At 55.6% G+C, this 17,956-nt stretch overlaps 1 protein-coding gene across 1 annotated transcript in view; it reads left to right on the forward strand.

Moving 5' to 3' along the window:
* NUDCD3 (NudC domain containing 3) overlaps positions 1–16,057 on the forward strand; it is a 70,246-nt gene extending 54,189 nt beyond the window's left edge. The window contains exons 4-6 of the mRNA XM_069588191.1: positions 1,602–1,745; positions 11,214–11,402; positions 14,318–16,057. Of these exons, the coding sequence (XP_069444292.1) occupies positions 1,602–1,745; positions 11,214–11,402; positions 14,318–14,428 (444 nt within the window). The 3' untranslated portion in view covers positions 14,429–16,057. The remainder of the gene's footprint in view (positions 1–1,601; positions 1,746–11,213; positions 11,403–14,317) is intronic.
* Positions 16,058–17,956: the final 1,899 nt, after the last annotated feature.

The following is a 17,956-nucleotide window of genomic DNA, read 5'->3' on the forward strand; positions in this document are numbered from 1 at the left end:
GTGCTTATCCCTGTTATGTGGTGTCTGGCCCCACACACTTCTCCTTCCTCTCCATAGAGCTGTCAAGAGCTTGTCTGTCCCGGCCTCTCCCTGCTTACCTTCTGCTGTCTGGGGCTTTTCTGTTTGTGTTTTGTTCCTGTCATCTCTGTGGGTCAGAAGATGACTGCCTGGTCTCAGAGTGACGCCTTGGACTGGAGCTCTTGGAAGCGTCTCCCGCCTAGTTTCCCCTTGGTGCCTGGGTGCATCCCCTTTGTACAAGAGACAAGTGTTGTGGAAGCTCATCCAGATTTGGAAATTATCCTGTTAGGTAAAGCTGGCTGGAGAATTTTATTTGTTAAAGTGAGCTTGTTCCTAGGGGGCCAACTGATGGAGCCTTGGTCCGCTCTGTCAAGTGTTCTTCGCACATCTGAGTTCATGGTCAGGGATGTGACTTGGCCAGCGATTGTCTGGAACTGTCTAGGAGTGAGCTGGGCTGCTGTTGGGCAGCTGGGAGTGAAGTGTGTTGTGCCCGGGTCTTAGCAGAATCAGTCGAGAAAGTGGTAATTCTCCCAGAAGTTGAGTGTAAGTGCAGCTGGGGCTTACAGGGCCCCACTCGGGCCTGCCTGTGGGCATGGTGTGTTTGGATATCGTTTTCCTTTCCATCACTCATTTATGGCTATTTAAAATTCAGGTAGGTTATAGTATCAGATTCCATCAACGTGTGTGTAAACTCCAGTTTGAAAATCCTATGACACTGAGGGAATTTTTCAAGTGCTTTATAAGCATTTAATAAGCACTTACCAAGTGAGATGGCAGGGCTTCCTCCAAACTGTTTTGACACCTTGACTGACCCCACACTCTGGTGAGAAAGGTCTAAGTTAGCCAGCCTCTGTTCATGTAATGAATACATTGTGTAAATATTATTATAAAAAGATTTCTGCATTGTAAAACACAGAATTTAGAATTTTAAAGAGAAGGGGGTGGTGGTGGGGCGGTGGCGGGGAATCCCTGTAGTTCTGTTTTCTTTCCTGGACTGTTTACTGATCTGAATGTACTTGGGATGCTGCTTGCTGGGATCCACGCATGAAGCAAAGCCCCTAGTCCAGTGCAGGTGTGAAGACAGATGTGTGGGAGCAGAGATCCAGCAGGATATAGGGGAACAGAGACAAAATGTAAAACCAGAGAACCTGGCCTCAGCCTCCTAGGTGAAAGCTGAGCTGTGGCCATAGCCAGCACAGCAGCTCCTGGAGGGAAGAGAAGCTGGCTGCTCTGGTCTCCGGCATGTCCTCTGGGGTGGGACTGCTGCGGACCCCAGACAGCAAGGTGGGCGTGGGGAGAGTAACCCCCTGCTACACTGGCCCTGCTTGCCTTCCATCCAGGGAATTGGTCTCCCCTAACTGGAGAAGAGATTCTGCTCCCACAAAGCACCCCGTTACTGTTAGGCATATCAAAACTGTAAGTGCATTCTCTTGATGGACATGACGACAAGTCTCCTTTATGTGTGAATTGGTTGGTATTATTTTCTTGGTTCTGTTCTCCTGCCGTGTGTGGCCAGGCGCCTTGGAAACCACTGTTCCATCCTGTCCTGGAGCACAAGGTGATTCTCTTTCACTCTGTTCCAGGTCTCGGTGACCCTCAGCAGCAGCTCCATCCGGGTGGCTGTGCTGGAGGAAAATGGGGAGCGTGTCCTCATGGAAGGGAAGTTCACCCACAAGATCAACACTGAGAGCTCCCTCTGGAGCCTCGAACCCGGGAAGTGCGTCTTGGTGAGTGTGGGTGTGAGGCAGTGAGCGTGTTGATTGCTGCAGCGGGGGAGTTGCCCCATTGTTTCCCACGTAGCTCAGAAGGCACCTTTGTGGGCCCCTGATGACTCACTGCTGCAGCTGCAGCCTTGGCCCCTGGGGTCCCAGTGCTTGGCTCCTTGAGGTCCCAGTGCTTGGCTCCTTGAGGTGGAGCCCCTGTCAGTGAGAAACTCAGGGGCCCTCAAGTGCAGTCTGTCCTCCCCACACACAGACCACACACAGCAACCGCGGAGGAGGTCCTGGCGGGGCACCATCCCCAGAGTGCGGCTGTGCTCACACTGGATGTGTCTCTCAGTCTCAGAGGCCTCTCTCTCCAGAGATTCAGTTATATCTAAAAGGCCAAAGCAAATAAGTTAAAAATTAAAAGGCAGATCATTTACATGAATGCCAGCCTGGAGGATACAGAGTTAATAAACTCAGACAGCCTTATTTGCTAAAGGGGGTCTCAACTGGCTAAGCTAACCAAGGGTGTGGGATCCAAACTAAGGGGAATGTGTTCAGTTACTCCATTCTTCCTTCATAAGAGCCTTGCACCTCTTCAGTGGGCAGCGTGCAGGGAAGCTTCCTCCAGCAAAGGGAAACTGTATATTTGGGTTCATTCTTTTCCTTCCTCCTGCGGTGCTTAACCTGGGGCATGGTGAAAGGGGTAAAGATGGAAAGAAAAATATTAAGTCTTTGGACAAAGAAAAACCTCAGAATTTTATATACAAATGTTCTTTATGTACAGTTTCGTCGAGATCTACTCTATCCGGAGAATAGATCCCCCTGGGCCTGCCTGTTTGGTCCTAACCGGCAAGGCCCATGGGGTTCTGCTTGGCTTCTCTCAGCTCGCAGACACCCATGCCGGATGGGACAGAGAGGAACCCCCAGTGCTGGGTCAGCTGGAGGTCTCGGCGTGCTCGGGACCCATGGGCACCCGCGGCCTCTGTGTGGCAGGGACACTGGTGGCAGAGTGCTGGCCAGGTCTGCCAGAGTCTTGTTTAGACCTTGCTCTGTTGCACAGGCCCCGTCCTCACCACGAGCATGTGACAGTTGTGATGATTTCCCCTCTCATTGCCCAGGGGCTCGGTCTCTCTCTTTACCCCTGTGCCTCCCCACTTGCAGTGCCGTTCCCCAAACTATGGCCCATGTTCTTATCACCGGTTCCTCCATTTGCAGAATGCCTTCATGGTCATGGTCTCGGTCTCATCTGGACTTTGCATGGTTGCGGGAGGTAGAAAGCCAGGGTTTCATTATCCCCCTGCCTGCCGAGGTCATGCCAGTGGCCAGTGGGAGCCAGTGGCTGGCAGGCTACCCTCTCTACAGGTGCTGCTGTGATGGCTCAAGTGGTCCTGGAAATGTGGACTCGTGAGCTTGGGTGCCCTGTTGTCCACGGGCACCAGGCCTGACATCACCTATGTGGGGTTGATGGACCGTCCAGAGCAGTCCCAGCAGGCAGCTGCTGTGCTGGTCTCCCTCTGAGGGGCACTTCTGCTATCTTCAGCCCTGTAAACCCGAGCCCGTGCCTGGGACGGAAAGACTGACCTCGTTGCTGGACCCTGAAGGTTCACAGCCTCTGTTTACAGCCCGCTTGTTCTGTCAGGGTTGTAATCAGGACACTGAGGATTCCCTTTACTTGACATTACTTCAGTGAAAATGAGGTTGTTACCAGGTAGCTCACTCTTTAGGGTGTTTGTCACAAGAGGTGACACGGACTTCTTCACACTGTTCCAGAGCCATGTCATCTTGTGTGTTTTGTACAAATTACATCTGAACACAGATGTGGCTTGTGGCCAGGGCATTAACTCCTTGTAATTCAAGCCCCCATCTGTTGCATACAGGCACTCTGGCCTGGCCCTCTGAGGTGCCTGGCAATGCTGTTTCATCTCTGCAAGCCTGTTTTACAAACTAGGATGCTGACACTCAGAGAGGGTGAAGGGCTTGCTCAGGGTGGAGCCAGACCCCAGACCTGGAGGCCTCCTGTTCCCTCCTCTGACTGTCAACTGAAAGGTACCCTGGAGGGGCAGGCAGGGCAGGAGAGCTGGTAGCAGTGTGGTGGTGTTTGTGAGAGGCTGCACTGGGCCAGCAGGGAGACCGGGGTGTCGCCATCTCTGCCAACCTTGCTGAGGTGGCCCGGGTGGCCGGTCATGTGCCCAGGCCCCATGGTCAGCTCAGGTCCTCTTCTGGTCCAGGAGGAGGCTTGTGCCCTGGCCACCTTTCAGTTTTCCAGTTTGCTTTTGCCAGGCACCTGCTGCTCAAGGAGTTATAAAGGAGCAGCCCTGGCTGTGGCCCGAGGGACACCTGTCGCTGCCCGTAAGCAAGGCTCAGTTCTGCTCCTGCTCACCGCACGGGGTCCATGGAGAAACCTCCAGGGATTGCAGGTGCTGCGCTGGTTCTCTCCTTGGTTCTTTTGAGTGGCTTTCATCATCCTTGGATGGTGTTACATTTCTAATGCTGCTTCACCACTTGTAGAAGGGAAAGGGGACTTGTTTAGAGCATCATATCCTCCTCTGGAGCTTTCTTGACAGCACAGCCCCCTGCTCACCTGGCATGCACTTTCTCTTGAGATGCGGGGCTCTGCCTGTCTCCGCCTTCCTCCTGACCATTGGTACAGCCAATGCCTGTGTGTTGTGGAGACACTGTTACTCATGGAGCTGGAGGTTTGGTGTGTTTTCAGTGTAGTTATTTATTTTATTGATGACGCCGAGTGCCATGTGTCTGAGATGATACTGTAGTGCAGTGAGCACGCTGCTTGGACGTGTGAAGACCCCGGTGCATCTGCTGTGAAGAACCAGTGCCACTCTCTCGAGCCTTTGGAGGAACCAGTGCGGCTGCCGCGGTCCCACTAGCCACCTGAGCCCCACGGTACCTCTGTTCCTTGGTCTTAGAATGAGGCTCAGAGCCTTGTGTGCTTATCACTAAGTGCCAGACCCTGTGCTAGGCACTGGGGCGATTGAGGGAAGTCATCAAGGGCCCACCTCCTGAAGTCTGAGTGGACTGGAAAGGGTGCCCAGAGGTCCTTGCCAGACCCCAGAACCTGCAGAGAGGGCCTGTTTGGAGGGAGAGTCTTTGCAGATGACAAGATGGTCCTGGATTATCCAGATGGGCCCTAAACCCAGTGACAAGTGTCCTTAGAAGAAGAAAAGATACAGACACACAGGGCGACGCGATGGCCAGGCAGGGTTCCCTAGAAACTGCAGAGGGATGCAGCACCTCGATGGCGGCCTTCCAGCCTCCAGACAGAGGATAGACGTCTTGCTGCAAGCCCACCATACGCGGGCTTTGTTACGGCTGCCCTGGGACATTCGCACAGGCTGTATCACAAGGCACGGTTTCTGTGGGGGCCACTTGGGACAAGAGGGGTCCCCCCAGGGATGCCTGTCACCTCACCAGAGCCCATGGCCTGAGTCCTCACCTCCCAGGCAGGCTGATGCAGACATGCCCCTTGATTCCCAGCCACCACTCTCTCCTCGCCTGAGCCGGGATCTGCATCAGACACACCCGAGCAGCCTTTCAGAGCAGGCAGGGGTGGCAGCTAAAACCGGATGACAGTTCTTGCCTCCCTCCCTCCCACACTTGAGAATGTTAAACAAGGCTGCTTGATTCTCAAGCAAGCTCCTTTCTTGGTTACGGAGACGTGAAACCAGGACCTCCCCCTGTGCCTTGTTCTGTCCCAGAACCCGCGTCGGCTCACTGCCCTGGTTTCTCCCCGCAGGTAGGGCTAATGGCTGGGCTCTGGGCGCCTGCAGACCACGGCTTCACGCCTGTGATGCTCTGTGTCTCTGATTTGTAGCCATTTGTGAGGCAAAGCCCGTTCACATGCCGACGTGACCCACACTCGAGTCATTTAAAGTCAGTGTAGGAGCTGTAGCGTTTGCAGACCTTTGTCCACTTGCCTTAAAGCTCACACTGCTGTGTGTCTGGTGCCTGAGCCTGGGAGTGTTTTAATGCATGCTGGACCCCCATATTTAGATGATTTCTTTAAATTACAGTTCTCAGAAGTGGGGTTACAAGCTGTCATCCTTGGCCGTTGCCATGGCTCTCTCCGGAAGGATGTCAGATTTCTGTGACATCACCAGGCCCCTTTGCACCCCAGTGCTGGGCTTGTTAATTTTAACTTGTCTTTGCTGACTTATCTGCATTTCTCCCGTTTGTTCCTTTCCATTTTTCTAGGGAGGATATGTGTTTCTCTGTGAAGTGGTTCACCATCTTTGTTTTGTCATAGGTGGCCACCTGCCCCTTTCCTGGCCCTGAGGGACCATTGTTCAGCTTAAAATACAGGTTAAGTCACGGTAGTATTTTGGCAAGAGCCCAAGCCTGGAATTTAGTCCAGGGAGTGAAATGCAAGTTCTTGGCTTTCAGTACCCATGTCTCCTATTACCTGTCATGATTCTCAGGCTGGGCACATTTTTGGCATCATTGCCAATCCCAAGGTCCCAGCCAGGAAGAGCTGAGGCCTGGTGTTGAGAAGTAGGTGGCCTAAGGCATCGTGTTCCGGCAGCCTTCTGGAGAAGTTGCCCAGTGAAAAGGAGGGGTGTGCCAAGCCGAACCAGAAGACCATGCTCCCAGTGGACAGAGCAAGCACCCCCTCCATCCCACGTGGGAGGAGAGAGTAGAGGAAGCTCGGCAGCACGTGGTCGCTTTTCTCCCAGCCACACCCCCATCATAGCCAGCCTCTGTCTGGCCCTCAGCGCTTTAATGTTAAAGCTTAAAAATTTGTTAGCATCAAAGACTAGGAGATTCCCCACAACAGTACCGCCCCTGGCAAAGCCCTGAGAGGTCAGTGGTCTGGCTGGGGATCACGTCCTCCCCGCAAAAGTGCCTGGAGCTGAGCAGGCCCCCTGCTGTCTCTGCCTGTCTTCTGTCCTGGTTTCAAGGCAACCCCCTGAAACATCACCCGCAACTTTCACGCACATCTCCTTGGTCCAAACTTGATCCCACGTACGGGCAGCTGTGAGGAGCTGTCTTCCTTGCTGGGCACACTGCTTCCCTGAATAGAAACAGGGTTCTGTGAGGAGGGGCGGGGAGGGAGATGAGTGTCGGTGAGTCATCAGCACAGATTGGGGTGCTGAGGTAAGCTGATCCACGTGGAGTTGGAAGTTTCTGCGAGGGCATTTTGGGAAAACTGTTCAGCCAGCACTCTGGGGGTTCCCCTGAGAAACTGATTCTCAATCCGGGACCAGTTGCTACAGGGAACCTGGAGGAAGGCCGAGGGATAAGGGTGAGTTATCAGGTCACAGCAGCCACCCCTGACCAGCCAGGCTGGGGCTCTCTGAGTGCTGCGTGGTCAGGGACTGGAGCGAGTGAGAGCTGTTGCGAGGCTGGACATCCAGGAGCTGGTGCTGAGAGAAGGCCCCTGCTTGCCTCCCACAGCTTCTGCTGGGGCTGGAAGCGTAGTCTCCCCGCCACTGCGGGGGAGAGGGAGTCAGGGAGGAACCCCCAGGTGCTGCAGCCACGTGACTTCTGTGCCTGCCAGTGGGGCATCGCAGGAGGGGCACAGCATCGCCAGGGTTCTACTGGGGCGCGTCCCTGAGTTTCATCAGGAAGAAGCACCAGACAAACCCCAGATAAACGATTTTAACAACAAAGGACCACAGTGGCGGAGTGTTCTAGGTTAAAGGGGACGGGCCCACTAAGATGTAGTTGGGGCCCTGGGCTGGATCCTCTGCTGGAGGCAAGGGGAGTTGAACTCCACTGGGTTGTCCAAAAAGTTCAGATTTTTTCCTTAAGATGTTACAGAAAAATCCAAATGAACTTTTTGGCCAACCCAGTAGTGAAGAACTTTCATATCTTGAAGAGGCACTCACTGAAGTATTAGGGGTAAAGGGCCAAGATTCTGGAACAAGTGTCATGTAATTTACCACGTATTATATATGAACTTACACAGATTGAGTGTGTGTGTGCAGACACACGCATGTGATAAAAGGGATAGTGTGTTAACAGTGGGTAAATCTAGGAAAAGGGTGTGTGGCTGTTTTTTGTACTCGAACAATTCTAGTAACTTGTGAGATTGAAATTGTTCCAGATAAAATGTTTTAAGGAATGAGATGGCACATAAGTCCATGAAAGATGCTCAACATTGTTAGTTGTTAAGGAAATGCCAGTTAAAACCATGGTGACATGTCACTTCATATTTTTTTGATTGGCTCCTGAAAAGAATCAACAGTAGCAGGTGCTGGCAAGAGTGTGGAGCCCCTGGAGTTCCCCTGTGGAGAGGAGGGCCATAAAGTTACACGTACACTTAAGCTATGATGGGAAGGTCATAAAGTTACACATACAGTTACCATAGGACCACTGCTGGGTGTCTTCGAAGGGAAAGGGAGACACATGTTCACACACAGCCCTGCAGGCAGCCTGGTAGGTGACTGCCAAACCCTGGAAAGGCCCACCTGGCCACCCACAGGTGCGTCAGCCCACCGTTTCAAGGGGTTACCCTTCCATGCGTGCACAGCGTGGCTGAACGCCAGACCACTGTGCTAAGAGAAGAGCAGACCAAGACACAGACCAACAAGATGGCAAAGCGAGTGGCGGGCGGAGGGGGTCACCGACCAAGGGGACCAGGACCTTTAGGGTGTGGCTTGATAGTGGTAGCTGTGTGGCTGCATTTGTCAAAACTCATAGGATGGACCTACTCTCACAAGTGAGTTTTACTATGTGTCAGCTTACGCCTCCACAAACCCAATTAAAAAAAAAAATAGCTGTTAAAAAATCAAAACCAAATGTTAAACCATCAGACTACTTTATCAAAGATATTATTTTTAGACCTGAATCCTTCTTCCCCATTTCAAGAACATTTTCCACGTGTCCTCTGGGTGCTACATTTCGTATTGCTCAACCTGGAAAAGAAAGAAAGTTCTGACCCACTAGCACAGGAATGTGAGGACATCTCATTGAGCGAAAGAAGCCAGGCATGGGACACATAGCCTTTGGGTCCATTTCTGGGAAGTGTCCAGAAAAGGCAAATAAATGATTTGTTGCCAGAGCTGGGGGGGCGGGGGGCAAGCCTCTGGGCAGAGTGAGGAATGACCGCTCGTGGGTACGAGTTCTCTTTTTGTGATGATGAGAATGTTCTGGAACTAGACACAGCCTCTGTGTGCAGAATGCATTGAATTGTTCACCTTAAAATGGCTCATTCTATGTTATGTGAATTTCCCCTTAAAGGTGGTGCTAGGCTCATCTTAATGCCTGCTGGGTGTGCAGAGTGCCCATGCAGACGTGTTCTGTGGAGGCAGGAGGCACAGGTAGTGAGGCCCACCAAGCTCCTCGTCAGGATCAGTCCCGTGGTGCCCCCGAGCTGTGTTAGGCCTGGGTGTGCGTGGACCTGACTGGGACCCCCCCACATGTGGTTTGTGTGAGAAGGACCAGCAGCAGAGCACCGGGGTGGGGTTCAGGCTGCCCCCCCACAGCGCAGTTGAGGGCTGTTGGCCGGAGCGCAGCTCTGCTCTGCCTGTGGCATTGGGCGATCCAGGTGAGGCGCTGTCTTCCAGGTAGAGGTAACAGTATGTATTTTACAGGGCTTGTATTAATGCTAATGATACACGTTAAGAGAGATCTCAGCAGTGATAATGAGATCACTGCTGAGATCAGTGATCACTAACAAAGACACAAATAGATCTCAAGGGTTTGTTCTCTTTGGAAATTTATATTCTGTAAGTACAGTTGTCTCTCAGTATCCTCAGGGGGTTGGTTGCAGGATGCCCAGAGGATACCCACACCCAAGGATGCTCTCGTCTCTTAATACAGATGGGGTTGTGTCTGCACATAACCTACATACGTCCTCTCTTACACTTCATGGCGTGTACCTAATACAGTGCAGATGCTATGTAAACAGTTGTTGCTGAAGGAGACAAGTTCAAGTCTTGCTTTTGAAAACTTTCTGGAAATTTCTTTCCCAAATATTTGTGATCTGAAGATGGTTGAGTCAGTGGATAGAGGGTTGACTGTTCCTCAGAAGCTCTCCTGGAATAGTATGAAGAGAGTGGATTTCCCCCTCAAGCCTTTCAATGCACTGGCCCAGAGATCTGCAGTTCCATGAAGATGGGGCTCAGAGCTTAGCACTGGGGTCTTGGAGGGCCAGGTCATGTCCACGCATGCAAGCAGGAGAGTAAGTGGGCAGAAAGCTGCCGGAGCAGCTGGGCAGAGCATCTGGACACAGAGACTTCACTCTGACTGGAAACCGTGGTGTTGGCAGGGTAGAGGCCATTCATCTGATGAGGAGGGCAGAGCCCCTGCCGCCTCACCCTTGCCATCTGCACAGCCACGTCCACCCGTGATGCTCAGAAGTGGGGCAGCCTCGTTGTGTGCTGGGCTGCGATACTGACGTTGATGCTTTGCTCGCGCTTTTCTGGAGCTGTCTCCACTGTGTGACCTGCCCTATCAGCGCCCATTCCTCAGCCACTCTCAGCGCCTGGGGCTGAGCTCTGCTGGACCTGGGCTCTGTAGGGGCTCTTGGTGCACCGGGGCAGAGGGCCGGAGCTGGCAGCACTGCCCCTGCAGCCCGTGAGCCATGGGGTGGGCTGACTGACGGCCTGTGAGCATGCAGTATCTGCACAGAGGTCACTTGTCAGGATTGCCCGCTAGCCAGTCACACTGTCCTCATGGCACTGAGTAAGAGCTGCTCTTGTCGTGGGGTCATCATCTCTGTCACCTCCGCACCCTTTTGGGCGTGCCTGGGGGTTTCATCCTGTCCGAGAGTGGACAACGTGAGGTAGGTTTGCAGCTCACCTGTCAATTCTTGGTCAGCTGATAGAGAGTTTCCCCAAGAACCCAGCTGCTGGGTGTAGGTCCCTGTGTGGACCCTGGGATGCGGGTACTTGACTTCACCTTCAGGCCAAGCCCTGCTTTTGCGCCATCCTTGTCTCTCAGTTCTCATGCCCCCCTGACTCTTCTGTCTCCTCCCTGGGCTACACCATGAGGCTGGGCAGGAAGTGAGTCACACGCAGTGGTCGCCCTGGCCAGGCCAGGGAGGACGGTGGGACAAAGAAGCCTGGGCGTCAGGTTGTGGGGGAGTCTGTCAGGCTGAATGCTTGGTCCCTTGGCAGGGGACCCCAGCAGGCAGGAGACTGGCTGCTGCATTTGGAAGCAGGAAAGGTCATTGGGGTGGTGAGCTAGTGGGGGCTCAACAGGTGGATGTTGAAAGAAGCTTCTGTTTGGGCTCAAGCTTCCCTTGGCAGCTGCGGAGGCTGTGACAAGGGGCCAGTTACCATGGGTGGTGCAGCTCAGAGCAGCTGGAAACGTCCCCTCTGATGAGCAGGCTGGGCTTCTGGTGGCTGAGCAGGTGGGGTTGCTGATGCCCGTGGAGGGTCACTGTTTTCCTGAGAGGACCTGGGGACAAGGACCATAGGCACCACTCAGTCCCAGTTCTGGAGAGTGGAGTCCCCAGTGTCCCCACATTCCCTGGGTCCCCAGTGCCACCTCCCCAGCCCTGACCCTGTCTCGGCCCTCGTGTGCCAGGTGAGCCTGAACAAGGTGGGCGAATACTGGTGGAGTGCCATCCTGGAGGGCGAGGAGCAGATCGACATTGACAAGATCAACAAGGAGCGCTCCATGGCCACAGTGGACGAGGAGGAGCACGCCGTCCTGGACCGGCTCACCTTCGACTACCACCAGAAGCTGCAGGGCAAGCCGCAGAGCCACGAGCTGGTATGGGCACGCACACTTCCTGGGCCTTCCTGGGGCTTGAGCTGGGGTGGATGGGGCATGCTGCTATCTGTGCAGCTGCCTCCTGGGTCCCGACACTGCAGCCCGGGCCTGGTCACTGCCTGGGATGGCGCTCTGGTTCCGTGCCTGGACCAAGAGCCCAGGTGGCAGGGCCGAGAGGTGCCTCTCCAGAGGGTCCTGGTAAGGCCGCGTGTTCCTACCTCACACACTGGGGCCATACCTCCCCTCAGCCCCTCCAAGACCCTCAGTACAGGAGGAACAGCCTGGCCCTGCCCTACCTTGGGTCCAGTGCAGGTTTGACCACAAAGGACCAGGGGGAAGAAAATTTTTCCAAGGCACTCTCAAAGTCAGAGGCCTGAGAAGTGTGGCTGGCCAGCAGCCACAGAAGGGCAGGAGGACATCAGTGACTGGAGAGGAGGCTCGTCTGGAGCCTGTGGTGGCAGAGAGGAGGATTAGACACGTGCTGTCTTTTTCCTGTTTGATACTCTCAAGAGTGGCTGTTTAGAGAAGAGAGTTCCTCTCTCAGTGTCCCAAGTGAACCGCACGGGGATTTGAGAGGAGGGTTGAGGTGTAGAGGTCACAGCATGTGTTGAAGGTCCTGTAGCTGGTCTGGCAGCAGGGTGGGGTTTGAACCCTGAGCTAGTTTCAGGCTTGTCTGTCATCCCTCCCCGAGTCTCTGAATCATCTCTTGATCTCGTTCACCAACCTTACCTGGGCTTATGGGGCTGGAGGCCAGGACTGAGGTTGACCATTGGCTCTCAGGCACCTGGTGGTCTCATCTGTGGAAAGTGGCCTCAGGCTGTAATCCCTGAGCTGGCCTAACACAGGACATGGGGTGCAACCACCTCTGTGCATGTTTAGGTGGTAGTTTTATCCAGTTAATGCTGCATTTGCCTGCAGCCACCAGATGAAAGAGCAGTCTGAACACTGACCTGATGGGAGAGGGCCCTGGGCAGCTGTTGAAAGTTTGGATGTCCGGCCCCAGAGTGGGCAGGCACTTGGCCGTGAGGTCTAAATAAGAAGCAAGAGGTCCCTGCTGATGAGCTCAGGGCTGGGATCCACCGATCCAAGAAGCATCTGGAAAAGAAACCTGAAGACACTGGTCTGATGGAAAGGCTTCCGTGGTGTGAGTCGGAAGTGGTGGTTCTAGCAGGACTTGCCATGGGCCCGGCAGTGCTGACCGTGACGGCATGAGTGCCTGGCTGAGTGCAGCGCCCTGTGGAGGCCTTCAGTGGACACACGGGAGCCCTTGGGTGGTGGTGCAGGCAGCGGGTCTCAGTGGTGACCCCGCATCCAGCTGACCTGCTCCTGGACAGCTCGGTGCCTCAGGGCTGTGTTAGGAGAGGCAGGGGCACCAGCACTGCCGTCTGGGACGCCTCTGGGCTCAGCAGGGGTTGGGAACGAACGTCTGCATACGGGGCCTGGCCTCCCAGGCATCCCCCTGGACTGTCTTAGGCGCACGGAGCCTTGAGGCACGCGCAGTGTGGGGAGCAGGTTTGGCACTGAGAGGAAAGCGTGGAGGCTTGAGGAGCCGGCAGAGCTGGTGTGGCCTGGTGGTGAGGCAGCTGGCCTCTGTGACATTGAAGCCCTGCACAGTCACTGTGGTCCCTGGAGGAAAGTGTCCCGAGAAGAGAGTCAGCACACTGCAGGTGGCTTTGGATGAGGGTGGTGGGAGGAGAGGCGGCTTAAGAAAGTAGGAGGTGGCAGTGAGGGGCTTGGGGCAGGACCAGCGTGGGGAGCGGGCTGAGGACCCTGTGGGGCTGGAGCAAGAGGGCCCGTCAGACTGCCCGTGACGAGGCTGGGGTGCGGGGACATCGCGGTGGGTCGAGCTCAGAGGGTGTGTCTCAAGTCAGAGCTCACTGGAGAGGTTTTGTCTCGATGCTCAGCTGAGGGGTGTGGAGTGAGAGCCTGAGGAGGAGGAGGCTCGGGGCGGTGGGCACGAGCTGGAGGAGGAGGGATGGGATGCAGGCCACCCTGTGGCTGCCGGCGCCCAGAGGCACGCGGGTGGGCGGGGCTAGTGCTGGCGTGCCAGGTGCTGTTCTAAGGTCCTTAGCGTGTGCCATGTGTGCCGAGCCGAGCGCAGTATGCACTGCGTGTCTGACATGTTTGCTGCTGCACCACTCAGGTGGAATAACGGGGCAGAGAAGGCCCCGTCAGGAGCCCTGCGGTCTTGTCAGACACCAGGAGCTTTCCCCTCAGCTCACTCTGTCAGCCTAGAGGTTAAGAGGTGGGTAGGGCTTTCTGGCCCCGTGACCGTGAGTCTCTTCGTTTTTCCTGATCAGAAGGAAGGGGAGAGGGTTTCCAGCCCAGTGTGTTTGCAGGGAGGACGTGTAGATGTGGGGACCTGGGGGGACGGGGCCTGTGGCGCCGTGAGGGCCTCCCACACGGCGCAGCCGCCTGCTGCCAGCCCTGAAGCTTGGTGGTCCAGGCTGGGATGATTGAGCCCACCTTGGATAACAGCTTTGGCCCCTGCCCCCAGGGGCTGTGGGATCGGTGATTGGCGGGTACACAGTCAGACATCCTGAGGTCTCTCCCTTTGAGTCACAGCCTAGGTCATTCCTAGACTGTCTGAGAGTGCAGGCCTGGAGGCCACCCGCCTTGTCCCTATGAAAGGGGGGTAGAGACCCTCTCTTTACAGCTCCGTGGGCTGTGGCCCTCAGGCCCTTTGGAGCTTGGACAGATACTCCTGGTGAGCAGGGACAGCATCCAAACCAGGAAGATGGCCGGTGTTGCTCTGGGGACAGGATGGGCTGGAACCTGAATGTGGGGAGCAGGGGCTTGCGGAGGGTCTGCTGTCAGCCCAGGCAGGTCCTCTTCCGGAGGAAGCAGAGCAGAGTTCTGCTCTGGGATGTGCAGGCCTGGTGACTACAGTTAACCTCTCTGTTTTCTGTTTGTAGAAAGTCCATGAGATGCTGAAGAAGGGGTGGGATGCTGAAGGCTCTCCCTTCCGAGGCCAGCGATTCGACCCGGCCATGTTCAACATCTCCCCAGGGGCTGTGCAGTTTTAATGACCGGAGGAGAGGACGCCCTCGCCGGCAGGGAAGCGGGGCCGCGGCCGTGCCCCCCAGCTCCCTCCTGCCGGGGACTCGCTGTCTAGTTTCAAGGGTGAACCCGGCCTCCACCCTGCCCTGCGTCTCCAGACTGTTTCAGAGCAGGGCGGGGCTGTGCGCCTTGCGAGGGGGTGTCGGGGAGCAGGGGCTGTCTCAGCGGGCACAGCTCTGGGCCCTGCCGGCACCGCTTGCCACTCCCTCCTCCCTGCGCCCGTGACTCCGCTCCTGTGCTCTCTGCTTGCTGTCCTCCGTGTGCTCGGGGCGGTCGTGGGTGCCCCTCGGCTGTGGAAGCGCAGGCAGGGATGTGCAGGCTGAGGGCTGGGCTCAGGGCCAGTTTGGGGAAGCTGCCGCCTTGCCCTCTTGCTGGGTGTGTTCTTGTGTCGTCTTGCCTGTCTGCTTGTGCGCGTCCACCGCCTTCCTCAGCCTCGTCGAAGAGCCATGGAAACCAGCGTGCTGGTCTCTGGTTCTGGGTGCTGGAAGAGTCTCTGGTGGCCTCAGGCCTTGCACAGTAGGGTCTCTGTCTTCTGATTGGCCTGTCCTGCTGCCACCCGGCCTAGCACTTTCCCCTGGGGGACCTGGTTCTTGTCAGAGGAGCTGGGCCAGGTGCCCTCAGGAGACCTCATGGTGTGTCACTGCTCACGGCAGCCCCAGGTCCTTTCTTGGCTGAAGCCAGACTGTGCCACCCAGAGCTTGGGGCCCTGCTCCCGCGGCTCTCCCAGGACCCAGAGCCCTTGCCCTTCGCCAGGACCGCGCGGCTGCCCTATTGGTCTGTTACCTTGCAGGCCTCTGCACCCTGGAACCTGCCCTCGGGCTTTGTGTGCTGGACTGCAGGAGGAGGAGCCATGGGGGTGGGGACGTTCCTTCTAGAAACTTCCACCTTCAGTTGTGTGGGTGGGAGCTGGTTGATTGCTGTGTGTGGGGGCAGGTTTCTGGCTCACAGGGCCCTGTAGACACACTCCTGGGAAGCACTTGTTTGCTCCAATGCCATCACGGGAGGTGTGTACACCTGGTGACTGGTGGGAGCACCACCAAGGGGGCATGGAGCACTGTTGTTGGCTGTCGTCGCCAAGGCTGGTCACAGAGCTGCTGAGGCCCCCCTTCAGCGTCCTCCGGATCTCACCTGTTCCACGTAGTGAGAGGTCTCACTGGTCTGTGTGAGAACCATTCTGGCACCGTGCCTGTCTCCTCCCCTCCGCCACCCCCAGCGGGTCCTCTGCCGTCAACGGGTGGGGTATGAGGCCTGCACCTTGGCTGTTGGGAGCTGTGGACTCCATGGTCAGTTGTCTTCCTTTTGCCCAATTTTATTTTCAGATGTTTGCATTTCTCCTCACCCCACTGGGGATACTAGCAGCTTGCCGGCATCTGGGAGTGGCAGGCTGGGGGGCTTGGCATCTTGTGGGCTGCCTGCACCCCTCGCTGCTGGCCTGGGCCCTGGACCTGTGCACTCTGCCTGTTTTCTCTCTTCAGACACGGCAGGAGCAGTTTGGCCACTGAGCTCCATCAGCTGAGGTCCAAGGAAAATGGGGTGCCCGCCTGCGAAATCACCCTGTCTCCGGTGTTGGTTTGCAATAAATCTGTATTTAAGCACTTCTGGGTCTGTGTGTGATATTTTCTGCCAAGACGGTTTTCACTATGTGGTCATTACCCGAATTCTAGCCATCAGGCCCATGTATACAGCAAACACCAAAATGGGAATTCCTAAATAGCTCCCAAAGCTGTTTCTTATCCAGCCTGCATCCTGGCAAGACTTCACACAGCTTTCAGAAACATAATAAGCTTTCGATCAGGAAAAAAGATTGTAGCTCTAGAGCTCACATCCATTTCCAAGCAGAATTCAGAAGACTTCAGCCAGAGGGTCCTTGGTGGCCCATTTACCTGCAGTGGCCCCGGAGTACTGGCCTCGTGCTCATGCCTGCACCCCTCCAGGCATAACAGGCTTTGGCACGTCCTGTGCCTCAGTCACATTGCAGGCTCTCCAGTGTGGCCTCCCCCCTACCATCACCCCCATTCCAGGGGCCGAGCTTAATGGGCAGAACCTGGTGGGTATTTCTTGAATGAATGAAGAATGTAGACAGTCCAACAGTGAAATTACCAAGCAAACTCCCAGGGCAGAAATAATCTGCCAGGAAGGACAGCGCTGTCTTCAACAGTTTGTCTCCAAAGTGTGCAGGAGGGAGAAGTCAGGAGTATTTTGTGTGCAAATGTGTCCAGGAGGTGGCAGCTGCCTTACAGAGACCTGACCACTCAGAACACAGTCTGGGGAACAGACCCAAACCCACCTCCAATCTGCTCCCCAGGCGGCCAGCTGTCAGCAATCTCAACCCAGGGCGGACAAGTTGTTTCCGTGAATAAAGAGTGGAGTGTGGGCGTGGAAGCAGTCTTCGGTAAGCACTCTCTCTCCCTCTTGGACAGAGGGCAGGCTCCAGAGCAGAGCTCCTGCCCTGAACAGTGGCTTACACATGGGACTGGTCCCCCGTGGCCTGGGAATCAAGTTGTCCAAGCCTGGCTGGTCCCAGGCACACCTCTCCTGGACATGAGGTTGGCACGCTATCGCTCGGCTTGCTGATGCCCCCTGGACACGGTGAGGGATCCCAAGGCCTCTCCTTCAGTCCCTATCACAACTTCAGGGGCAAGGAAAAAGTAATAATCTGTGATTTCAGGCTCAGCTTACCCTTTAGCTTGTCCACACGAGCTTGGTTTTATCTACCTGCTTCGTTTTATTCTTTATAACTCAAGGTTGGGTCACTGATCTGCTTTCAAAGGGAAAAAAAGAGCATCAGATGCCAGGTGGGGCCTTAGATCTCCCTGCCCCTGGAACCTTGAGCTGGATGCCACTCCCTGCTCTCCCAGCCCTGTTCTGCGGAATCTGACATTTGCTGCCATTGGCTTGGGGAGGGTAGGTCTGGAATCACACCCTCCAGCCCCCGCTGGGAGAGTCTGGCTACTGTGACTCAGACTTGGTGGTGCTGAGAGGGGTCAACCTGGTGGAGCAGGGTGACACCACCTGTTTATAGGGCACCTGTGGGCCTGAGCTGGCCATCCTCCCACAGAGCAGGCCCAGGCCTGTCCTTTCTGGAGGAGGCCTTTGCAAGAGAGGTGTCTGGACCCGAGGGTGAGTCAGGGCTTCTCCAGGGAGCTCTGGCCAGACCTTCCATCATCTCTGTCCTGTTTCCTCCTGGGAGGGATCCTAGGCTTTTGGCCAGCACTGGCTGGGGCATTAGAGACTTTGGCTCAAACTCCCTGTGTACAATGGCCACAGGGGAAGTGTCACCACTGAGGCATGAGCTGGGCCTCACTCGTGCCCCCATTCCCAGTGGAACCCCCTGCCTCTGCTCTTGCATTGCCCCAGAGATGGTCTGGCTCTGCATATAGATGCTGAAGGGGTGCAAAGCACCCCCCAGCACCATTCACCCACTGAAACTCTTGACAGCCCAGACACTCCAAGAGAGGCCCCAGAGGGCACTTCAGAGGCCACAGCAGAGCATT

This window comes from Ovis canadensis, chromosome 4, assembly GCF_042477335.2.
Source record: "Ovis canadensis isolate MfBH-ARS-UI-01 breed Bighorn chromosome 4, ARS-UI_OviCan_v2, whole genome shotgun sequence".
Lineage (NCBI taxonomy): Eukaryota > Metazoa > Chordata > Mammalia > Artiodactyla > Bovidae > Ovis > Ovis canadensis.